This window comes from Diorhabda carinulata, chromosome 4 (genome assembly GCF_026250575.1).
Source record: "Diorhabda carinulata isolate Delta chromosome 4, icDioCari1.1, whole genome shotgun sequence".
Lineage (NCBI taxonomy): Eukaryota > Metazoa > Arthropoda > Insecta > Coleoptera > Chrysomelidae > Diorhabda > Diorhabda carinulata.
The window spans coordinates 29911671-29937474 of record NC_079463.1 but is presented as its reverse complement, the minus strand read 5'-3'; the positions used below and the strand labels follow the sequence as shown (position 1 = coordinate 29937474).

Sequence of the window (25804 nt, the reverse complement as noted above, 5' to 3'; positions counted from 1 at the left end):
TTTACAGGAAAGTATTTTAAGTAAGCTACAGAAACACGTGGAACAAGAAGAGAAGAATTGGAGAAATCAATTGGCTGCAAAGGAAGCTGAATTAGATAATTTGAAAGAAACTTGTGTTTCACAGGTTAGTATTTAGATCGATTCATTTATTTTTTTGTTTCAGAAACCTACTTTTATGTATGTTTTCATATTTCATTCAAACAACTTCTAACAATAAAATCAATTTGATATTTATCATAATCGCTTTTATATAGTTTATTGTTCATTACTTATAGTGTACTACAATAATTTTAAACAGATAATAATATTTTGTTATTGTTTAAATGTGTACTGACAAGCCGTAATTTTTGCATGTTGATAATAGAACGCTGTAGATCGGCCAGAATTACAAGGAGTTGAATTTGCCTACAAATGCATTGAAAAATCCCTTCCGATGATTATTGACGAGGTACGGAGAACAATATAAGTCAAAAAACACCTCGATAATTTATGTCGCTTAACAATATAACCATATTAAAAGTATTGTTTCAGTTAAATACAGGATAACGAAAACTAAATCATGTTACGATTTGAATTATATAAATTGAATCAAAGTTTTTGCTTTATTCTAATTTTTAATGAACTTAATTGCTTCCCCAGAAAACTCCCCAGGATTTCAAATATTTATTTACAGAACTCAAGATTTACAGCTTAATATTTTGACAGTTTTCGAAATTCTTCTGTCAATTTCCTTTTCCTCATCTCTTATGCTGTTTTTGTAGCTTTCTAAAAAGATCTTTTGCACTTATCAAATATTCGATAACTTTACTATAATATTGTATCTGGCAATTCAACTATCTTGATTTCATTAGGTTACAGCTACTCGAAGCTTCATACCTCAATTTAAATGTCTCAAGAAAATCTTTGATAAGAGGTCTGGTATATTCTTAGATAGAAAAATAATGACTCAGTATTTGTTAAATCCTTTTCTTCTTCTACACATGACTGGGAATCATTTGTACTCATTGTCTTTTATTGTTTTCCCACTATTTTTGCATGTTCGTAATGATATTGAATGTGTGCGGTTGACTTTACAAGTCATCTTTATTTGTTAGTATTGCTTCATCAGCCTAGCATATGATTGTAATTTTTTCACTTCCATTCTATATCCTTCTTTTCCATTCTGTGCATTATCTCATCGATTATAATATTAAAAAGTGATCGACTAAGAGCATCTCTTTTCACTTTATAAGAGTATCATTATCATAATCTCTTGGATTATGGGGCGCTTACTTATCCCTTTATTGGGGTGAATTAGTTCCCTTGTTCTTTTGTTATAGTTTTTTGTTGGTCCTAGCTTCGTTTGTCAGCTTTTTCCATTCTTTTATGTTTTTGCATTTAGCTTTCCACTCTACTATTTTTAGGATTCTGCCTCTTGGCCATAGAGGTTTGTATCCATTGTGTTCACCATGTGGTCCGAGTATAGTTCTCCGTATTTTTCTCTCGATTATCTTCAGATCTTCTTCCTTTTTATTTATGACAGTTGTTTCTATGGCGTACTCAATCACTGGCCTTATTAATGTTTTACATAATTTTATTTTGTTCTTTTTATTAATATTTTTGCTTTTGAATAACTTTTTATATTTCCAAATCTTCGATATTCTCTTTCTTATAAGAGTACCTATTTCATTTATTGAATTTTTTGTTGATCTTGTTGATTAGATCAATATTTACTGATTTGTTATCTTCATTTCTTTCCATAATCACTCACTAACTGTTACGATGCCAAAGGAAAGTTTACTCATTAATGAGTAAACTAATGTATTTTTCAATTTTCAGTATTTCCATATTTACTTGAAGTACCAATCGCTGATGATATGTTTGAAACAATGCTTTTAAAGTAAATAATGTGGTACTAAAGATGATTACAGTTAACTCTGTCGTGAGGGGCTTATTTGCTTCCATATCACGTCAAAATTAGCCGGTATTCACCTTGAAGCTTTTGTGCTTTTGATAGTGATGTGCTTTTTAATTTGTAGTGGTTGTCAACTATTTGTATCACCTAATATTTTGTACATAGGTGCAAATTTTATCAATCTGGTAATTACCTTAGATATTTGATTGTTGGATCAGTTACTTACTGTATATGTTACAACTACTTGTAAGAGTAAACGCTGACTGGAACAAAAAGCATTTCACAATTATTTGTCTATGAACAAGATAGTTTGATCATTTATTAGGAAATTCTGTGTTATTCTTTTTAATTTTTTTCTTTAAACCATTTAGAAATATCCAATTTAACAATTTTTTTCTGTAGTGAACTGGATGCAATTTAATGATTTGTTTAGCATTTTTCCATATTCAATTATTTTCAGTTTTTTCTTTTATTTTTAATTTTCGCTTATTATATATGCATTAGTAGATAAATAATTGAATAACAATTTATTTATTTTTAGTAAAAATTCATGACTTGATATTGAAAATGAATTGCTTTTTGTGCAGTTCAGTGTATTTCTCATCCCTGAAAAATATTGTGATCAAATAGTGTGAAATTTTTTCTCCCTGTATATTGATTGGTATCTGTTTTTGATTCAGTTCCATTGTTAAAACATATTCTAATCTAATCCTTAAAATAACTATATATAATGGTTTATTTACTTGTACTTGAATGCTCCTTTTTGAAAGTCCTAGTTTTCTAATTATTAATTTCATAACAACACCATAAAAGTCACTAATATGTGTATTAAAATAGTTTTTTTTTTATTGAATATATCGTTGATACAGGAAATGATCTATATTGCTAACAAATTGAGGAACTCAATTTCAAATTTTACATAATTAAAAAAAGAAATCCCAATTGAAATTGGTACATCTATTGGAGGCCATTTATAACTCATAACAAACTTAACGAGGTTTGAGCTAGACTTACTGAGTATTTGAACTTAACGAAGTTCGAGTTATAGAGGTTCCACTGTATTCCCCCCAATCCTCCAAGTGCTCTAACCATCTGACTTCTATCACCAGGTTGGGATCTGTGGGAATTGTGCGATAGATCCCCTTTTTCGTTCTCCAATTCAGTAAACGTGACTTTAGTAGTCGTTGGAGACTAAAGTATGCTTTGATTCCTCGCTTTCACACTTTCTATTACTTCCATCGAGTTGTCACTAGTGATCCCAGGTATTTAAACGACGGTACTTATACCGGCCTACTTCGAAAACCCCTTGGGGGAATTCTTCTGTTCCTTGACATAACCATGTATTTTGTTTTGGACTCGTTAATGGTGAGCCCCTCTTCCAGCTGCTCAAAGCCTTCCTTCAGCTCACGCTTAGATATATTGTTTTCTTCCTTGTTGTTCAAAGTATTTACTTGGGATGTTGAATCGGTCAAAAAATTCATTTTTTACGAGTAATGCAATTCTTTGAATAAACAGTTCCAACCAATATCCAGCGCACTTCACAGTACAACTAAGTAGGTAATGGACTGAGGCGTTGAAACACAACAGATAACTACACTTATAAGTCTACTTATCAAATATATATTTGAAAATAACCAATTTTAAAGAAAATAACTAATATATTATTTTATATCATCTCAGATGTTAACGAAATTTATGTTAATACATTAAAATTAATTAATGTATGTATCAATTTGATTGCAGCTGAAGGCCAGTGTTTCAAATTTAGAAAAACAATTATCCAAAGAAGTAGATGAGAAACAGAAATTATTAGAAGAAACCCGGATTTTGAAAAGTGAGAGGTTGCAAACAAAGGAACAAACCGATTCAACAGTTATTATTGAAAAACTATCTGAAGTAAGTATATTGAATGAGATTCCAGTCACTGGAGTATTTGGTCATCATTATTGATAATACCATCTCGATAATTATAACTAAGAATATAACGAGCCTTAACGATCTAATTTGTTATTGAGGTTCTCATATTTCATTTGCTACGATTTGTTTTATATTTTTCCTATACAGTCTGTTAATTCTCTTGTTTCTATTTCAGGAGGTAAATCGTTTGCGGGAACAACTTAGAGTAGAACAAACTAAAAATGGAGATGTAGCAGTATGTCTTAAGGTGAGTTAACTTTATATAAATTTTACTAATTAACTAAATCGATATATTTATGTTTCAGTCCCAAAATGGCAATAGCTCAGCAAACGGACCTGCATTTCTAGAGGTACAATTTTGTTTGTATTAAATTTCCATATTTGCCCAGTATGAACTAACTTATTTATTCTAAAATTGATTCTACAGGAAAAATAAGAAACAAATAACATTTATCCACTATTCTTGCAATATTTTAACAATAATGGAACTTTGAAAAGTAATCTTCATCAATAAGGCATTAAAAATATTACATAATGTTAGATTAGTCGAATGTGGCTACTAAAGTATATTAGACAATGAGGTAGGGTGGCTAAAGGATCAGATAAAATCTGACCGGTGTCCAAAAACGACATTAAACTGGTGGTCAAGTACCACCTCAAGACTCTAGGCAAGCCATAGAGATAGCAAAGCATCCACTCTGTAAATGTCCTGCCCATATCAGCAAAAGGTTTAGGTATCTCTAATCAAAAACACCTCCAGAATTGAGGCTTTGGCATGGCAGTTTCTGCGAGCAAGCCATAGAGATAACAGAGCATCTACTCTGCAAATGTCCTGCTCATATCAGCAAAAGGTTTAGGTATCCCTAATCAAAAACACCTCCAGAATTCAGGCTTTGGCATGGCTGTTTCTGCGAGCAAGCCATAGAGATAACAGAGCATCTTCTCTGCAAATGTCCTGCCCATTTCAGCAAAAGGCTTAGATACCTCTAAGTGTAGTGGTTATAACTTGAGATGTGGGACATAAACAACTCCAGAAGAAAAAGACTTTTTCATCTTTTGTATTCATTTTCTAAAATTACAAAATAAATAAATAACAATGTTCACACATTTCCAACATACCCTGATAAAAGGAAATCCAATGGAACAGTTAATTATAATTCATTTTGATGTTATGTTAAAACTTACCCTAGTAGATTGGATTTTAGTTGGTTATAGATTTCACATTGATATTTTTTGTTTGTGAAATTTTTTTAATACAATATTGTTTCTAAAAACAAGTATTTCCCTCTACCAATTCCTAACATAATAACTGTAAAATATTATATGTAATTCTAACATTACTAACTTTTTTATCAGCACTGCCTATCGTCATCATCTAGTGTTGCTTCATCGCTTATAGAGGATTATAAAAAACCTAAGAATAAAAAAAGAAAGAAGAAGGTATTGTGGTAGTGCATGTGGGTTGATACAGCTTATATTCTGCTTTGTATTTATATCTATATTTTAGTTTCATTGATAAATAGAAATATTTCATCTGTTAAACACTGAGCTCAAAATATTTGGATTTAATTAATAGACTGTGGCTCCATATTGGGTTACAGAATGTTTACCTTCAGTCTCTGATCGAAGACGATAATTTGGTTATCAAAACAGTGTAAATGTGAGTGGTAGTGTAAACAATGTGTTCAGTATTTTACACAATGTTTTACATAAACTTTTTTTGTGTGCTCTACCAACCTATATTTTTTTATCTAACATGTTCCAATAAACATTTTTGACACTTGATTCTAATAACGTTATACAATTGCACTATAAAGCACTTTGTTATGTTACAGTTCTATCAGGTTAAGTGGTTTTGTTCTTTTCAGTCATCTGCACTTGCTGCATTCACTGAGAGTTGCGGCGCCTAGGGATTGAAAGATCATGCAGCTTTTCTTCGTGCCATCCTGCTACTCTCTTGATTTCTTCCATTACATAAGAGACTTTAAGATCTCTATAAATGTCACAGTTTCGAATATACCATGGTTTGTCTATGGTATTTTAAAGAAATTATTTGGCATCTCCCATAACAAGATTCCATAGACCCACAAAGGATTCACTATTTGTTTGTTTGATAGTAATAGCCAATACTTTTTTCTGTTTTTAATACCTAGCTCTATTCTCTTCTTCTTCCCTTGTTTCACCCATTTTACTTTGTAATCCATAGTCATACCAAGTATTTTTTCATCCAAGGCTTGATCTTGTGGGTTGATCTTCGTAGTTTTTTTGTACTACATTCAATATTTACATTCACCGTCTGTGAGAAATGTACAGGTTTCAGAAGTCTCCTCTGGAGTTCTACAGCTTTTATATTTTTAATTGCTGAATATTCTTCCTGTTCTAGATGGAACCGTCATCCAGATAAGTAAGATTCTATTAGGTCGTCAATTTGCTTTGGAAATATCATTTACATATGGTAAATATGGTTGAACATATCTTTTCGTCTGCAAATAATTTTTCAATCATATCTGATATTATCTCTACCTCCTCAAGTGTATTTTTTTCACAAAATCGATTCAATTCCTACAATTAAAATTTTCTCGTACCATTTGGAAATAATGGGACGTCAGCTCGTTTTCTAGTTTTCTTGGTTTTGATACCATCATTACTCCAGCTGCACTTATGAAGAATTCTTTCTGATATTAAACCATAACATGATGATTTTTTGGGATTGATATGCTCTTTGATCTCTATTTAATACTTTCGGTGTTTATTCGGTTTAAATATGTCTCCAAGGTATGAAATAAAAGATCCAGCTTTTTCTACATTGTTTTTAGCACCGTTTGTAGTGGTTTAAACATTTAATTAGTGTCTAATAGATCAAAACTATCCTTGCATAACGAAATGGAAAGTTTAGGTACTGTATAATATCCTAAATTATTATGGTTAACCCTTCACAAATTCTGCGCCACTGTCGTAAACCAGAAATGTTTATTGAATTAAATTTTTACCTTATGCACTGTATGGCAAACATATGTGGAATTATTTTGAGGCGTCACCTTTTATCAAAGTGATTTTACTATTTTGAGCTGAAAATTCAAGAGTTGAAATATTTTCAATTATTAATGAAGCGCAGTGTATAATATTATGTTACATTCAGTAAAATTTTATAAAGGGTCTCAATTTGCTTGTTTTGTATTATTTGTAGTTAGAAAAAAACTGAAACTAGTGTCGATTTGAAATTTTTATTTCATTATGTGGTTTCTGTGTTGATGTTGTGATCTGTATTAAGAATTCAACTATTTTTATTTAATACAAAAATATTTTCACAGTTGAAACAGAATTTTTTTCGGTTGATAGTATGAAAATATTTTGAAGAAAACCTGGAATTTGTTTTAAATATTCCTTCGATAGAAAAGCTAGTTAGATAATTGTCTTATTAGATACATTCAATTGTGCATGAATTGTAATAATTTTTAGGTAAATCGCTTTTTTTTATATATTCGACACTCCATATTGTGACCTTTGCAACTATCGGAATATAGATTCCTTACAATCAGGTTCAAGAATTTATTTGATTTTTATATAGGTTTGAAACATTGTTGAGAACATGCTTTTTTAAATTTTTAAAATACAAATTTAAATTCAAATCAATTTTCCACTCTATATTCTCCATCTAGAGTCTTAGATGAGTACATTAAGTGAATAATTTTATGTTGTAGTGCATTGGTGATTCTAATTCTGGTCCATACATCAAGTTTTCAATATTTCTAATTATTGATTCATAATCATTGTGCTGTGTTTGTTTTATTTATACCTTTCAATAATTCTATCAACTACGGAACCCTCATCGTGATAGTTAATCTAAACAGTGGTCTTAATTAAACCGAGACACCTCCACTGTCCTTTTTATAGCTCCTGGAAATGTCATCTTCATACTGCATACTCATTTTGGGGCCATAGTTTTCCTTGAATTGTGTACTTATCATTCCCATTATAGTCGATAGAGGAACCTCACTCCAACCAACTTAAATAGCAACACCGTCAAATAGATTTTGCATATTGATGTCTCATATTATCTCAATCAAAACCCCGACTTGTCCCTTATGTGATCTGTGGAAAAGGTCCTTTTGAAATAGCGAATCTTTTAGTTTATGTAATCAAAATTGCGTTTTTGAAACCATTTTACTGCTAACTAGAACTTAGGATCGTTTATTTTTATTTTCGAAGATTTTCTTGATGTACCTACTTTTAGATCATAAACGAAATTAAGCATTTAAAGTTTAAATTCTGTATAAAATCAGATATTTTAAATTGATACTGAAGAGGACGAGGAAGAGGCACTTTGAGAAAGTGCCCTTAAAAGCACGGCATAACTTTAAAACGCTATAAGGGGGTACTAATACATTTTTTAAATTCTTGTGACTACTTGTATGGAGCAATTTTTTAATTATTTTTCGATATTTCTCTTCAATTTTATTCTAAAAATAAGATATTGATTTTGATTTGTATTGTTTAAGGTACCGAATGTACGAAACTCCAACATATGTTCAAATATGGGGTGTCAGTTTTTATACTGTGATGGTAATAGCTGCGGCAACAATATATAAAGTCAAGAAAAATAGAATAAAGGTATTTATTACCTTTAGATTTCAGTAGTTTATTTTTGGAATTTGCTCTAAACAAAATAGGCTTTAATTTTGATGAAATCTTCCGCTTAAATTTACTGTGAATTTTATTTAAAAACGATTACTCAGCTGCAACATGCTTACATTAATTTTTCAATTGAAGATCAATAAAGGTAAGGTGTGGTAATTTTAGTGGCTTACCATCTGTCTACGATTAAAAAGGAACATTCGTATTGGACAATATTAACTTCTTTAATTGAAAATAAATTTTTTTGGAGGTAAAATCATTTGTGTTTGTATTCTGTCTAGATTTTTATCTTCCTATTCATACAAAGGCATCACAGTATGAATCAAAGTATCATCAATGAAGTTCAAATTCTCTTCAATATAGTTTTTATATTCACCTCTTCTTTCTGTGTCGTATATCAATGCTTTACTCAGTTTAGGGTATTTTTCTTGCAGTAGTGGTATCCATGAACATCTCTTCGAATATGTATTGTTAACAAACAGCTTCGGTACTCAATTGGCTTGGTTGGTTCGCTTAAACATTTTTATCCTGTTTGAGTAGAAGGATTACTTGTTTAATACCTTCCAATAGATTATAAAAGTGAACAAAAATGATTTGGGTGCCATAGAATTACTCAGACACATGTCTAGAGTAAAATGATTTATTATGTTTACATAAAACTACTAACAATGCCAGAGAAAAGTTTAAAAGATTTGAAACCGTCAAATATTTTTAATAAAATTGTAAAAAAATATAAAACATTGTGGGTGCATAGTTTTTGTTTCTAGAACCGTGGCGATATTCCACACAATTACATTGACGCGCGTTTCGATAACCAAGTTATCATCTTCAGATGTAAAAACTAAAGTTGTAAATGTTTTAGTAGAAACAGTGTCTTTAGTATTAGTTTTTGGTATTCTTTCAAATAATCTATAATATTACAATTGATGTACTATTTAATGTTATTTTTTGTTGCAGGCGGAGAGAAATCAAGATTAAATTATTACTGGTTATAAACTTTCAACACTTTAATTAATACTTAATTTTTAACTATTTAATTTACATACAATATGCGTTATCATTCCTTGGTATGCTGGTGCAATAATTCATTGTAATTTTTTGTTTACGATTAAAGTATTTCGTTGACATTATAATAGTAGGAGCCCAATCTTAATACTGCTTACATTAATATCAATAATATTTCAATACTTCTTCTGATATCACAAATACCATCTAATACTCAATTTTCACTTGTACATCGATCACTTTGGTGTCACTATTGGATTATATGTGAATGATCAAAGATAGGCACTGACTGACTAATGATAGAAATCAATCGAAAGACTAGGCCATTACGAAAACCATTAGAAACGCTAAGTGTCATTAACCTTGTACAACTAACATGTTTGATTGTAACAAGCTAATATCAGTCTCCGAGACCGTTAGATGAAAATGACACATCGTTGGAAGGCAAAATGTTGATAATGTATCATTCATAGTACAAAAAATCATTCTTATTAATTATTATTCTCTATCATACATAATTATATTAGACGGAATTAAACAAATTACTAGAAAATTAAAGTAATGAACTTGAGATAAAAACGGAAAATTGAAAAGTTATTATTATTGTAGTGTAAACCAAAATGTGGATTCCCTAATCAAAAGTCTTTCATTATAAAAGCACAAATTACAATCTATCCTGTGTACATTATATATTCTATCACTTCTACAACGTTTAAAAAACAACTGCCTGATTTTGACAACTATAAATCTTAGAACACTGAAGAAGAATACTACACGGCTGCCAACTTTCGGTATGTCATTTCCCCTAACTGATACGCGAGAAATGATTTCAATTACATTTCGGTTATTTAGATTTTGTCTAGTGGCAACAATTGTCACTAAAAACGTCGAAATTAAATGTGCATTATAAACTATTTAGAAATTGGAATTGAGACGAGATATTTTATTATACAGTGTGACCAATTTATTAAAAAAAATTCAGTTTATAAACTGTAATTTTCATATTAATAGTTTTTTGAAATGTTTGTGTCTGATTGTTTGCAGAAATATACATGGTAAATTTTTAATTCTGGCTTTAAACTCGATCATACTCATTTATTTAGCAAATTATTCATAAATATATAATTTATACGTTTCTGGAAGATATTTTTATGGATTTTTTGCCATTGAAGGAAACAGTATAATTTTTCCAGTTTTCAACATTAATAGATCAAATTCTTCTATTTCTCAAAAATTAATTGATATTTAATAAAATTTATCCTTTTTTTTTCTACATTTTTCCTTTTATTAGTCCAGTCATTAATTTTAATTTAATTCCTAAGTTACTCCTAACTACTGGGCGAGTCAAAATAACTCTTATCTTTGATTTAGGTGATTCACAAGTAATTAGAAACCAAAATATCTCATTGGTGAATGTTTCCAGTAACCCGATTAGACTTCTATTACAATGTTAATAGAAAAAAATGATTCGAAAAGGGATCTACTACTCAAACTTCCATGGAAAATCTCTTTAAATGGTATATAAAGTCCAAAGTCAACTAAAACAACTTAAAATGTCGGGGAATCATCTTTCTGTATTGTAATTACGAGTAAAATATTCAGGAAAGAGTAAGATGGGATAATTCCAAGATTTGATCGCCCCAAAAAGTTTGATACTGGATTCAGGAAGCACTTAACAAGACTAGGTCTACCTAAAAAAGATAGATATAGATACTGTGGAGAAGAAATTCTGGATTATGTAGTTACAGAAAATCCTTCCACCATAATTCAACATAGAACCTTCAAAATACAAAATAAAATTACTATTTTGTTAAGGAAATAGTTAAAAATGAGATTTTATCCTATCAACATTATTTTTATTCTACTTTAAGGTCTAATATTTAAAAAATTATAAAAATACAAAATTAATAGTTTAAATATTACCTTTGTACAGGTAATAATCAGTATAAATAAATAGATGGAGACTTGTCGTATATTGACAATGGGTATTAAAAACACCCTGTGAATAATAAAAATGTTTTTGGTTATAGCGAGATTAAGAATGGACTCCTAATAGCAGGCTTATATAAGACTTATGATTTAATACTTGTATCTGTGAGATTGTTAAATAAGTTCGTGTGTAAAAAATGAAAAGAAGTGATTCGTTGATTAATCCACTAAATAGCATCTGCTTTTTCGTTAGATTGTATTCAAAGCTTGTCAATAATGTATCGTTTAATTTTTATAGTATATTCTTGTAAGAATAAATATGAAAAAGTATGAAAGATTTAAAATAATATATAATATATATATTTGATTTAAAAATTAGCCTCTTTTTGTATATTTTTCAATGATTTCAATAAATATTTATATCACTAGTTTTTTTATTAACCCTCGAGAAACTTCTTTGAAAAACTGTCAATTAATTTTTAATAAAACTCGATTTTATAAAAATTTGTATAACATATGAACCAAAAAGGTAGTTCAAATGTACTGATGTTCAATATCAATTCATTTCGATAACCCATATACCAACAATTTCTATTTGGAGCTGTCTGGATTAATAAGTGGGGAAAAGCCCCCATTCCTGCACATATATCCCCCACACCATATAGTTAAGAAGATTAGGTGCATGTTTAAAGGTATTTTTATTCCAATTGAATTCTAATCAGATGACCGACCAAATTCTATTGACGATTTACTGGGACTTTTTTGATTTAGGTTGCTACTTTCCTAGTACAATAATAAAAATGGGAAAAAATCCAAAAGTTCCATATAAACAAGGAAAATGAATTTCTGAAACCGTTGGTGATATTCAAACTGAACGCACAGTTTACCTGAAGAGGATTCAAGAAGAATGTGTACTTAAAACAAAAATACTACTTTGTGATGATTTCGGTGATGTTAATTTCATTTTTTTAGTCTGGGTTCATGGTCAGACAGGTATCAAAATAAGTCAATACAATCTTCATAAAAAAAAGCCTTTTATTGATCCATAGCCTTTCTGTTCTGAAGAAGAATGCTCCTATATAAAATAGTATCAAAAAAGATGCAAAACAAAATCGAAAAACTTTGTGCCTTCATGTGATGGATCACTAAAAAAAGTTCCTTAAAAGATCCAACTTTCTCACTGGCTTCTTTACAAGGCACTGTAGTCTCTGTAAAAGCACCTGATGGGACTATATGGGATTATATGGGGAGGAGACGGCTATCCAATTCAACTAGCTCTAGAATGCCTCCCCAATGCAAGCATGCTTTCGAGAAGAAACCTATAAGAGCTAGGATTAACTTTGTATCCAGCACAACGTTTTTTAAAACTCTGAAACTGTAACTGTCAAAAAGAGCTCTGCTAAGCGGCAGAATAAATCTTTAGGTTGCAGTATAATGTAAACCTTAATTGAATCTATCTATCCATCAGATACCATATTATTATTGGATTCTACTTATTCTATTAAGACAATATTTAATAACGTATACCAGATATTTTTCTCTTTCAAGATGACTTATGACTTGGTTACAAATTTTTCTTCGTGGCTTCTCTACTCTAGTTTCTTATTATTTCTTCTAAATTCTTATGTATCTACTTTCTCTACGTCTCCTTTTTTCCCATTAGCAGAAAATGTGTAATTAAAAACAAAAATACTAATTTGTGATGATTTCAATGTTGTTAATTTCATTTTTTTCTGGGTTCATGGTGACACAGGTATCAAAATAAGTCAATTTCCATAAAAGAAATATTTTATTAATTCAGAGCCCTTCTCCTCGTTTACCTACTTTGTTTTAATTTAGTCGACCTTTCTCTATATCCCCATTTTAGGTCAACTTTTTAGCAGAAAAGCATCTTCTACATACAATAATTGAATGTAGCCTTCAAGAATAAGAGAATTAAAACATTTCTTTAAGTGAAAATAAAAATTGACAATTTTATAGAAATAAAAGTTTCTTTTTCAAAATAATTTGTTAACCTTATATATTATGTAATTTTATACAGTTGAAAGCACAAATATGTACATTTACTTATCTTATCTACTTTGTGGCTAATGATTTTATGATGACATTTAACTATATCCAACTCACCTAGTTTCTCAAGGTTTACTAGGATTAACTTCCGAAATTGTGAAATAAAAATTGAGTCTTACATTTTGAGATTTGTACGGCAGCAGTTATTTTATCTATTTATTTTGCTTATTTACTTACAAATATCTGATTTTTTGGATCAATTTTAACTGTAATTTGATTAAAAACAAACTTTTGTTGTAGTATTTGCATGATTTAATCAAATTACCATATCAAAAAGTAGCAAATTAACAATTAATTTCTCAGTACTTCATTATAGACTGCAGTAAATTCAGCTTAACTATGAAGGAAGTACTGCTGTGGTCTTTATAAATAATTTGATTTATATTTAGAGAACCTAGAATAAAGTGAAGCCGTCAGTGGTTGGCAAAGAAAAGGTTTTCGAGTGTCTGATTGTTAAAAAAATGCAAAATTTTCAAGTACCACAAAATAGTCTCAGATTTCCAGAAATCTTTCACTTTTTATTCATATCGGGCGGTAGATGAGATTAAATTATTTACAAAGTCAGTCAGTCCGGCTTTCTACCTGTACCTAAACATATATTTTTTGCATGACTCTGCATCTCATTGTTTTGCCCCCTCTTCCCAAAAGAAGCAATTTTTCTGTTTTTTTTGCCCTACTTCACAAGGTTTTACCTTCTAGGTACCTAAGTCTTTTGCTGAAATGGGCAGAACATACTCAGAGTAGATGCTCTACTGTCCCATTCTCTTATGTTGGTATTTAAGAAGTTCCTCAGGTTATCAATCATTTAGATTGTCTTAGGCCCCGAGTATTTTTTCTCTAAGAGTTCACTTCATCCTTTATCCATCCATACAACATATGCAGAGTAGATGCTCTGCTGTCCCATTCTCTTATGGTGGTATTTGATGAAAATTACTTGTCAGATGACCTACCACTAGTTTAGTGTCATTTCAAGACATCTTAAGAAGTTCCTCAGGTTATATTTTAGAATGTCTTAGGCCCAGAGTATTTCTTCCGTAAGACTCCACCTCATCCTTTAATCATCCACTCAGTTCGTTGTTGATGTGACATCTCAAGAGGCCACAGTAGGGCTCTGGTCTAAAATATGGCGTCGTTGTCTCTTGTTTCTGTTAGATAGTACTTTTAGAGTTTGTTCACATTCCCATGCTATCTTAGACTTCTTGAAGCACATAACCTTTTATAGTACTTTGAACACCATTTCTCTTTCTAACAGTGCAACATTGTCACACTCTTGGATAGTACAATAATTTAGTAAATGTCTTAGTTCAATTAGCTTTCTTTTAATGATCCATGTGAACCCGATATCATAGGAGTAGTTCAAGATTTATACCAATTTTTATTCGATACTGTAGGGAAAAAAATTGATAAAAAGAAAGTATTGGAGAGTCCTCATAAAAGATCAACATCACAACGTCAAGTTCAGATGATGAGCAAGCAGAATCCTAAGTTGCCCGAAAATATTTATTACAATTTGGTATAATATAATTAATTATCGTTTATTGAATTAATCACTTTCATTTTTATTTGAGTAATATTTTCCATGAATAAACCAACATATTTGTGGAAAAATTAAGAAAAAAAACAAAAAGTACAAATTTTCAAGTTTATTATATGGAAATTTTTTTATAAACATATGTTATTTATTCTAGAGAATTTTTGATATAAGCTTTTTATAGAAAAAGTCAAATATCAACATTATATACATTCAATAACTTAAAAAAATAACAGAATCTCATTTTCTATTACATGTACAATATAATAAAAAAAAATAATATAAAAAGGTATAAAATTTAATGTCTGATATAACAAATTGTTTTTTTTTACTGTTTATAATCAGATTTAATTGAATTTACTAAATTTGGATAGAACCCATATCACTTACCCATAACAATTTATCACATTGGCGTATAGTCCAACTGAACATATAACTGCCTTACACCTACAGACGCAAAAATCATCTGAGTATGTGACACAACATATTTTGGATCTACAGTTTTTGATACTTCTAACTTTATAGCACCCACATAAAAATCACTGCACAAAGTCCAAAAATGTGGTTCCTGAACAGAATACACCCCTGCAAGACTAACAACTTTTTGATAACATTGAGGCAGAACATTGTCTAGAGACACAGGTTGTCTCTGCATCAATATCATAATAGAATCTTTAATTAGAGCCAAAACACTAACAGCTATAAGTATAGCAATAAACATTGAACAAATGGGATCTGCTATCATCCAACCGAACATACTCATAAGAACTGCCGATACTATAACTCCAACACTTCCCAAAGTATCCGCTAAAATATGCAGGAAGACTCCTTTCATTATTTGGGAATTTCCACTATCTAATTCTATGTCATGGGAATGATGATGGTTATTGGCAGCATGGGAGTGACTGTGTACATGCCCAGCTCCTCCTCCATGAGAATGGCCATGTGAAGACCCTCCATGGGAGTGGCCATGTTGGAAGGCATATATTCCAACTAAATTTACTAACAAACCTAACACTGACACCACAAACAGTCTTTCATGTTTGACCTACAACAAAAAAGGCATTTTTTAACAGAATATACCAAATAACATTCAAAATTCAGAAATAACTTTCTTCAATATTGTCTAATTCAAGGGTCTTACATGAAATATTGGAGCCCAAATTATATAGTTGGAATTTTATTTATAAAGAATATGCTTTGAACAATTGTGGACTAAATTATTGAATTTCAGAAGTCAGTAGAGGCGGCAAATATTCATAGTCTACAGGCAGCAAATCTGTAAATCTGCCACTGATCAATTATTTAAAAAAAAAAACTAATTTCGCAACAAAACTAGAAATGTAAGGGGAGAATATAGTCAGAGAAGGAGAATATTTTCCCGAGGCTGAAATCTGGAGAATATTGTTTTTCTTATGGATAAAATAAAACAATACATGAATCATACTTTTATATGAATTAAAGTTCATTTATAACACTAAAAAATATAACAATAAACTTATATCTGAGTATACTCACCATATAATAGATGAATAATGTTTTACTTTAAGAATTCTCCCTGAATTGAATTTTATTTAATTGCTAAATACATGTTAGTAGCTCTTTTTTTATTACTTACTCCTAAATAAAAGCATTTAAAACCCTTAAAGATCAAAAGCTTTTTTTGTAAGTTTTATCTAACAAGAGACAAATACTAGAAAATAAATTCAAACATTGTTAGAAAAGCTGACAAATTTGTAATTTAAAATTTTCATCCATGTTTTCTGTCATTTCTGTGTCGGCTGACTCTGCATCACTCAGTACTTCTGTACATCTTTTTGAATTTTAGCCATTCTGGTTTGTCTTTCAAAAGATTGATGTTATGCCACAAAAGCCAGTTTTCCACTTCGTTCTTTAGATAATCGATTTCTATTAATCCAAGTACTGAAACTTCGTTCAGTCGCAGCCGTTGTGGAAGAATATTAACTATATTATTAACGTGATTTTTGCCAAACCGATTCCAGTACATGCCACAATTTTTGGTGAGCTTTATATTAATTTTAAAACAACACAAATTATTCGATTATTTGTAGTCGTTTTCAAAATACAAGATACTCAATGAATTGAATAAGAAATACAAATACTATAGAAGTACTTCCTGGTAACTATACTTTTTACTATATATTACCTTCTTAGGTTTTTTCTTAGTATTCTTTATTGAGTAATAATGCATATTTTGGGCTTGTTTCTACATTCAATAATTTCATAACTTCAAATGTAATGTCAATAAATGCCTGAAGTATAAAGTTTGTGTTTAAAGCACAATTTTCAAGCTCACTCATGATGCCCAATAATTTATCTGGTGCTTGACTCTGTTGGAGACACAGATCTCAAAAATGGCAATTTGGAACATGCTTTGGAAGTTTTTCGCATCCTTTTCCCCAATGGGTTCTCAACAAATTCTCTTAGTTGGTGAAGAGGTATTACTGGGAAAGCAACTAATAACAAAGATTTTTGAAAATTCGTGAGAATTATTACTTGGGAAGCAACTAATAACAAAGATTTCCAAAAAACTTTTCTGTGCTCAATATTCAGTAATCCTAATAAAAGTTTTCTCAACAGCTTCTGCTAGTTGGTGAAGAATTATTAATCATTGAAAAAAAATCATTCATTATGGATTTTCAACAAAATGTGAAAATTGTTTAAAAAATAATTTTCACTATTATTATTTTGTTTTTTGTTCTTTTATTCCCTATAAATTTTTTATTTTTTAGACAGTAATTCATACATAGAATATTTGGAGGGATATTAGTATTATAAATATTCTCCTAATGATTATTGCAGCGAATTTTACGTCTCTAAGCACAACAAAGTTGAAATACAAATGATAACAGCATATAAAATGGGTCAGATTCTTAGAACACTCAATATAAAAATAAAATAATGAATTTGTATACACAAATTTCAAATAGTACTTACCTCAGGAGGTTCAATAGCTCTCTCAACGGCTTCAGACATTAAAAAGAAAGATATAAAAAGTAAAAAAAGTCCATTTACAAAGCCTGCCAAAATTTCTGCTCTCACATAACCATAAGAATATTTATCATTTGCTTTCCACTTAGTAATAACTGATGCTACTAAACCTGCCAGAAGACCAGTGCAGTCAAAAAACATATGGAAGGAATCGGAAATTAAACCTAAAAATATTATAATTGACGTACATAATAATTACATAATTTAATATTGAAATAATTTGTCTTAAATTAAAACAAAAAAATAAAACTTTGAAATATATTTACCTAAACTATTACTCCACACGCCATAAATTAATTCAACAAATGCAAAAGATAGATTAAGGAGTAAAAACAGAAATAGATTTCTTGAGCTTCTATCTGAAAATATTAACCTAATCCAACCATTCACCTTTTCTTTAATTCTCGAGCCAAAACCTCTTGAATACGTTTGGTAAGTGTCCTTATGTGATAGCGGTAACATATTTGTAACATATAATTTTGAATTAATGCTACAAAAATTTACTGTGACATACCCACTTTTATTAAGCTATTGGCTACGTGTCTTGATATTTATTACGTTGAAGTATTCACGAATTTTATAAAAAAAAATGTAGGTTATAGATATAATAATAGAAATGTGTTTATCTAGCCATTACCGGCCGTTTATTTGAATAAAGATAAGCCAAATCCACCATTCTTTCCCTTCATTTCAGACTGAGGAATACCCACAGCCATAGATTACAGATATTATGAGAGAACCGCAAACCGTACACCTCAGTAAAAAGAGGTGACTGAAAGATGACACAATTGACATTGACATTGACATTGACGGGTGTCTGACCACAAAATATACTTGATATGTTCTGTGTGTCTGACTATTTAAAAAATGGTGACAATCAAATTTCGGAAAACGCATGGTAATTGCTCCGTTTTAAAAAGGTATGAGCGTCTTGTTTCTATTTCCAGCATGCATCTACCATGGTCTTACATATAAAACCATGACCTCTTCCGATAATTTATGTTAAAAAGTCGTTGCAACCACTACAAATAATTTTGATACAAGAGAAGTTTACGGAACGTTCCATACTGTCAAATGTGACGTTTGACTCTTGCGATGTAGTATCCGTTTCCGTCTTCTTTTTGAGTTTAATCAACATGGTATGTACTACTTTCCAAATTAAAAGTTATAAGTAGTTAATTTTTTATGAAAAATAATCATATTTTGTTGTTAAATTGCTTCCAATTATTTTTTTTTCTTTATAAAAAGGATAATTTCTCAACTCGACTATCGTTTCATATATTTCAATTTTTGTCCATGTGTTATGATGTATAAAGTTTTTACAAGACTTTTCCGTGGTTGTAAAATCTGATTTAATGAGTCTGATTTATCTATTCTAATACCTAATTTTTATTTAATATAAGATGGATTCTATATTAAATATGTTTTTAGCCTCCCAAAAAGGACGCAAAATCATCTGCGAAGCAACCCCAAAAGACCCAAAAGAAGAAAGAGGGGTCTGGTGGAGGAAAAGCTAAGAAGAAGGCTAGTATTTTTAATATACAGTTTCAACATATTTTGTCTTCAGTTAAAGATTAAAAATTAGTTTGTATGAAGTTTCTCAAGGATTTTTATTACATTGCAGAAGTGGTCCAAAGGAAAAGTTCGTGATAAGTTGAACAATCAAGTACTTTTTGATAAAGCCACATATGATAAATTGTACAAAGAAGTACCATCATACAAATTGATCACCCCTTCAGTTGTTTCCGAACGTTTGAAGGTCAGAGGATCCCTTGCTAGGAGGGCACTAATTGAACTTCAACAAAAAGGTAAGTTTCATTATTATTTAAATAAAATACTTCAAAATTTTTTTTATATATGTCAAAGTAACTAATATGTGTTATTTAGTAGTTGAATCAATAATTTTTACTGTTACATCACCAAATTTTAGTGACTATTGATAAATATATTCCAATATACAATATTTTTGTTCTAAGTAGCAATTTGATTGATTCAAATCCCGTATAGTTATTATAAATTGTAGTTTAAGGAGTAAAGTATGAGAATCTCCTAAAGAACTTTTATTTGGTAGACCAATAGGAAAGGTAATGATGAATTTATATCAAATTAAAAGACTTCAATGTACAATCAGCCAACAAACATAAATTTAGTATCATTTGATTCCGTTGTATCAACTGAGTTCAATGACACTAATTTTAAATCAAGGAAAAGAAACTACATAGTTATGAAATTTTTCAAAAGTTTCTTCTAAATTTTCACTGATAGCATTAGAGGGTCCTAAAGTTTTCCTTTTTTGTGTCTTTTGTTTTTAATTCCAATACAACATAACTTAAGTTATTGCATCTTATCTTAACAAAAAATTTTAAATCACAATTTCCCTCCCATAATTCAATTTTTTATCAAAATTGAACAATGATAATCATAATAAGGATGACAAACAGACTTTCAAATCAATTTTTTTCATGTAAAAAGCATTCACAAGAGGGTAAACCGTATTACCCTCCATTAGTTGAAGAGGTGCTTGTCATGTGGATATTGATCTTGAACTTCTGTAGGTTGTAGTGCTAGATAAAGACGTGCCTTGGCAGCTGATTCCACAGCACTTGTACTTCTTTAAAGAAAGAAGTTCCAAGAAATTGATGTTCTAGGTGTCTTCTGGCGAACTCATTCTTGAGGTCTTGCAAATACTGCTCTAGGTGGGAATATGTTGGAAGGCTAGGGCGAACATATGCCAAGGTAGTTTCGGTAAAACAGAGTCAATCAGCAACCTTTCTTCTATGCTCTCAGCTTTCTGCTCAGTCCTAGGTATAAGTCGAACTGCTTTGTATTAAGTCAAGATATGCTTGAGAGCAGAGTTCCAAATGTGTGAGCAATATTTCAAATATGTGCGAGTCTGGGTCTTGTAAAGGATTAGAAGCTCTGTTGTTGGTCTTAAATAGGGCTCCAAGTTTTTGTAAAACCACACTCAATAAACGAATTTGCGGCGATGGTGATATTTTATGTGAAGAGAGGACCAAATCCTGAGCTGTAGTGCCAGCCTTCTTTGTAAAAATAGCAGCTTGGATCTTTGCCGTATTAAACTCAATCAGATTGTTTCCACCCCACTCCAGAATATTTTCATGATCAGTATTAATGTTGCTCCCTGAGGTTTTGGATGTTAACCAAGTATATTGGGGGTGAAGCACGACGGGCCTATGTGCTTAACGGCTAAGGGCTGCACACTATTATACTATGAACTATCACCATAGAATCTAGAAATTCCAATTTCTTAAATCAGATTTTGTGAACTTTCACAATTTAATGGAAAGTATAGAACAATTATCCTTTTATCTATGCTTTAAAAAGTTATTTTAGTTTACTGAAAAAAAGATGTCCTGTACTGCCAACATATAAACGAATTTTTATCATTCATTTAAGTATTTATGATGATTTTTACTTCTAGATCACCTGATAGGAAAAACTGATTTAATGAGTCTGATACATATATCAAATTCTACGGTTATATTTACAAATTTTATATAGGATGTTTCTTAAAATGTTTTTTTTTGTTTTTCAAGGTCTCATCAAGCAAGTTGTACAACATAGGGCTCAACTTATTTACACTAGGACAACAAAGGGAGATGATCCAGTCGCGTAGATTGTAAGATAAAAAATATCTTTTCAAAAAATAAATTGAAAAACTACGTTTTTGTTTTATTTATTTGAAATTCACAATATCCCCAGTAACACAGGACTTGCAATTTTAATGAAATCATTTGATGAATATACAAAATATTTAGTATATATTTTTCAACATTATATGTTCATCATATAATATTAATCCATCATCAAAAACCTCTCATAAAAGTTAGTCGGAAGGTTCTGAAATGAAGAGTTAATTTTTGGATATAGTATGTTAATATTTCAAAAAATGAATAGGAACTAAAAAAGTCACTAGGTACCTTCAGATTATCTAAAGTCTACTGACTTTCACAATTATTTTTTTCCACCAATATAACCAAAGATTATATTCTTTGCTTTGAATGTAACCAATTTGAGAAAAGAATTAAGATTTGAAAAAATGAACTCCTTGATGCCTAATTAGAGATTAAACTTTCTTCTAAACTCAATAATTTCAGAGATATTTAACTAAAAGTGTTATATCTTTGAAATGGGCTGTAGAGCAATCTCGAAGTTTTGTTGATAAAAAGGATTTTAATGATTATATTCTCAATTGAGAACAAACTTTGATACAAATTTCTGCAAAATAGGGGGGTTTATCTTTTCGATATTACTCCCGAAAAAAAGTAATGATTTTAATAAAATAATTATAAATTGCGAACGAAAAACTTAAATCTGTCATTCTGAAGATCAATAAAACACGGCTGCCAAAATTAGAATCTAATTTTCCCTAACATTTACAGTTTGCAATATTTAGATTTTGTTCTGTGGCTGCATTTGAGATTTCAAATGTCAAAATTACAAGCTTAACCCAAAGGTTATTTATCAAGCACTATAATTCTAAAATAACATTATAATTTATTGTTTAAAATTTATTTCATATTATATACGAATTTTCCAGTGAAAATGCAGCAAATATAGGATTGTGTATTTTTAGTAGAAGTGTTGAGATTTCATTTGTTCTTAATATTTTTTTGCCATTATGAAAATTGATATGCTTCAATAGTCGTTTAATAATACCAAACTTTACATATAATTATTAAAAATATAAAATGAATAGTGAGTGGTTTGAATAATATGTGACTATTGCGAAGTGAATATTTCAAAACGAGTACATGCATTTTATGTATCACAAGGCCACCATGTTCCTTTTTGTCAATCATCATCCTTCATTTCAAAAACGTTTATTAATATATTTATCGCCATTATGACGATATTTAAACAGAGTACTACATTGTTGGTCTTGTTTGCGTTTTCTTGTTGATGTTCTTTATTTATATCCAATTTACTTGCCAAAATTACTGAAAAGCAGGCCTGAATCACCTGAAAATATATATATCTAGTAGGGAAAAAGACTTTAGAGGCTTAAAATACTATTATTGACTTAGTATCTTACCTGAAGTAGTATGCTCAATGAAATGAGAACTATTAGTAAGATATAAAAAGGATGACTTTCTCCAACGGTTAACACATATTTTAACTGTGCGGCGTTTGCAGTTAATAATGCAACATTCAGGAAACCTTGAGCAATAGTTTTCTTTGTAGCATATCGATTAACATCCAATGTTTTCTAAAATGATACATATAATTGAGGATTTCATGTAATGTTGAGTTTAGACATGCACCGATTTAGTGGCGCCAGTAAATTAAATTAGCAAGTGTAAATATCGATTTGTATAAAAATTTGATTTGTGCATGCTTAGATGAAAAAAGTCTATATCCTTCTGAAATCACTGGCGCCAGTACAAAAAGTCAAAACATACAAGAACAAGTGTGTGCAGGTTGTCAGTTTTTAGTTTGATCTTTGTTTCGGTTAATCTTCTAATTTTTCTTGATTGTAGTTAGAGTTAATTCTAGCTAAAAAAACGTATACATTAAAATTGACCATCAAATTTCTTGAAGGCTTCTGCTGTGAGTTCTAGAAGTTTTACTGAAACACACAAAGTATGTAGACAACCAGTGCATGGTTTAACTCAAATATGGCGTTTTCATTGTTTGCGTTTCTGATTTCTTTTTTTTACTAATGTTTAGTGACTATTTTACAAGCTTTGGAAAGTTTATTTGACATAGGGGGCATTATGAAAAACATTCTAAAAATGAAAATGGCGTGCATCTTATTTGTGTTTCCACACAAAGTGCAAACCTTTACTGGCGCCACTAAATAAATGCTTGTGTAAACTCACTATTAGTGAAAGAATATACATTATAAAAGGTACTGGTCTTATATCTAAAGCATATTGAAAGCAATTGTAGATGAATACAGATATCAAAAGAACTTGAACAGTTTGAATATCAAACAATTAAATATATTTCTGAATTATTAAAAGAACGGCTTTAAAATTTTTTATTTCTTAAGAAATGAATAAATGTACCTATGGTTTTGATTATTTATCGAAATTGATATTCAAATTATGGAAATTGACATTTTTTACATACTTTTAAATTGATTCTCCAAATATCTGAATTAAGTAATATAAAATTGGGTATTTATGTCACATTTTTATAAAAGCGGACCTGTATTTTGTTTATACATTATTTATATAAATAAACCCGACGTGACGCCCATCTAGATACACAAAGATTTATGATTATATTATTTTCTATAAATGAGAAATATTTTTCCAAATCTATATTAGAATTATTTATTATAGAAAGCATGAAGAAATTTATAAAATAATCGTCTAGAAATGAAATATTGTCTGCCCTGAACAAATTTGATTTGATAATAGAAAAAAACAGGTCAGGCTTTTATATTTTTCAATAAATTAAAGAACAATTAGTAGATGAAATGAAAAAAAGTACAGAAACTATGAATGAAAACTACATTATAAATATCTACCAGCAGAACAAAGCCTATTTTAAAATAATGAGCTACTTCAAAAAACTAGTTTTTTAATATGAAGTGCATCACGTCAATAACTGAATTAAAAACCAATAGTATATATTCAATTTAATAAATTTCTTTAACTACACAAATTATTTGGACAAATCTCAATCATTCAGTATTAGAACCAAGTATTAACAATTCTATTTCTCTAAAACTATTAATATGTAAATTGTATTTAGTTATTGATCAAAGAAAGTATTGTTTCATTAATAATATATTCTAAAAAATAAGTTATTTTAAATTTTGATACCTTTATTATCTCCGAAATGATATTTCCATCTTTGGTATCGCGTGGAGTTACTGGCGTCGCATTTTGTTGACTTTGAGCCATTCTATAATCTCCATGCAGATATCGCACCAACTAACACACTAGTTATTGTTTGTTGCTACTTAGTATTTTTTATCTAACAAAATAATAATCAGTCATTGATTGAAATATCGATAACAAACACAAAGATTTAGCGAGACATAATAAAGTGGTACTTGAAATGGTCTGTTTTGTAATTTTTTTTTTATTTTGTTTTCTCAATTTGTTTGTAATGTATACAAATACTAGGAGATTAATCGCTTTAAAACATATACGGGAATAATTAAGCTTCGAAATAATGTGACACATTCGTACTTTTTCTAGTGATTTTCTTTTTGTTGGAAACCATAAGATTTATTAGAGAATTAATACAACAGTACACTATATAATTAGGAGACAAAATACCCAAAAATATAAGATCTATGTAATTACATAATTATGTGCTTGGTGCATATTTGTTCTAAATTGTGAAATTCTAATTTATATGTACACTTACTACCAAATTCTGTAGTCCAAACATTGCATTAAAATAATAACAGTGAAATCAAATTATATTTAAAAACACAAAGGATAACATATTTTTTCAAATTTAATTTAAGAATGGTGACGAATTATTTACAAACGTTATATTAGAATATTCAAAAATATAGCAGATTAATTGGAAATTTAATATATTTATTTATTAGAATAATTAAAAAAAATCAATGAATTGAATGACGTTCTATTATCGATATAATTTTGTCATTGTTAACTTATAGCAAACATATGGACAAGAGCTTGGAATAACCTAGTTGCTGTTACTACTAAAGTCAAAATTTATATTCTCTTGTAATAGAAAATAATTTTTTCTCTACTATTTACACCCGTAAAGTATTAAGTATCACCTAAAGCGAAAAATGATCTTACATGTTAATACTTTAACCAAAATTAACGTATCTTCTAACGAGACAGTTTATA

The 25804-nt window shown here is 29.7% G+C and overlaps 4 protein-coding genes across 18 annotated transcripts in view; 2 read left to right on the top strand and 2 right to left on the bottom strand.

The window, feature by feature from the left end:
* LOC130893202 (ribosome-binding protein 1-like) overlaps positions 1-11587 on the top strand; it is a 30179-nt gene extending 18592 nt beyond the window's left edge. For 6 of the 14 annotated variants that reach the window (XM_057799111.1, XM_057799107.1, XM_057799106.1 and 3 more), the window contains 7 exons: positions 8-124; positions 3638-3790; positions 3987-4058; positions 4117-4161; positions 5168-5251; positions 8311-8422; positions 9404-11587. In XM_057799111.1, coding sequence (XP_057655094.1) covers positions 8-124; positions 3638-3790; positions 3987-4058; positions 4117-4161; positions 5168-5251; positions 8311-8400 — 561 coding nt within the window. In that variant the 3' untranslated portion in view covers positions 8401-8422; positions 9404-11587. The remainder of the gene's footprint in view (positions 1-7; positions 125-3637; positions 3791-3986; positions 4059-4116; positions 4162-5167; positions 5252-8310; positions 8423-9403) is intronic. The other 8 variants (XM_057799114.1, XM_057799109.1, XM_057799104.1 and 5 more) reach the window with 2 other exon arrangements.
* A 3491-nt stretch (positions 11588-15078) lies between these two features.
* On the bottom strand, positions 15079-18772 carry LOC130892811 (zinc transporter 7). Its single transcript, XM_057798448.1, has 3 exons — positions 18260-18772; positions 17940-18157; positions 15079-16029 (listed from the first exon to the last, which is right to left on the bottom strand). The coding sequence occupies exons 1-3, from the start codon at positions 18453-18455 to the stop codon at positions 15385-15387; spliced, it is 1059 nt and encodes a 352-aa protein (XP_057654431.1). The 5' UTR covers positions 18456-18772; the 3' UTR covers positions 15079-15384.
* Positions 18773-19080: 308 nt separating this feature from the next.
* LOC130893307 (40S ribosomal protein S25) lies at positions 19081-21676 on the top strand. Its single transcript, XM_057799293.1, has 4 exons — positions 19081-19132; positions 19425-19517; positions 19618-19801; positions 21551-21676. The coding sequence occupies exons 1-4, from the start codon at positions 19130-19132 to the stop codon at positions 21628-21630; spliced, it is 360 nt and encodes a 119-aa protein (XP_057655276.1). The 5' UTR covers positions 19081-19129; the 3' UTR covers positions 21631-21676.
* On the bottom strand, positions 21651-25796 carry LOC130893306 (ninjurin-2-like). 2 transcript variants are annotated; one of them, XM_057799291.1, is made up of 4 exons: positions 25754-25796; positions 24791-24944; positions 23050-23223; positions 21651-22976 (listed from the first exon to the last, which is right to left on the bottom strand). In XM_057799291.1, exons 2-4 carry the CDS (start codon positions 24869-24871, stop codon positions 22809-22811), a joined length of 423 nt encoding a protein of 140 aa, XP_057655274.1. In that variant the 5' UTR covers positions 24872-24944; positions 25754-25796; the 3' UTR covers positions 21651-22808. The 2 variants fall into 2 exon arrangements, with proteins under 2 accessions (XP_057655274.1, XP_057655275.1); XM_057799292.1 differs by lacking the exon at positions 25754-25796 and adding an exon at positions 25344-25562.
* Positions 25797-25804: the final 8 nt, after the last annotated feature.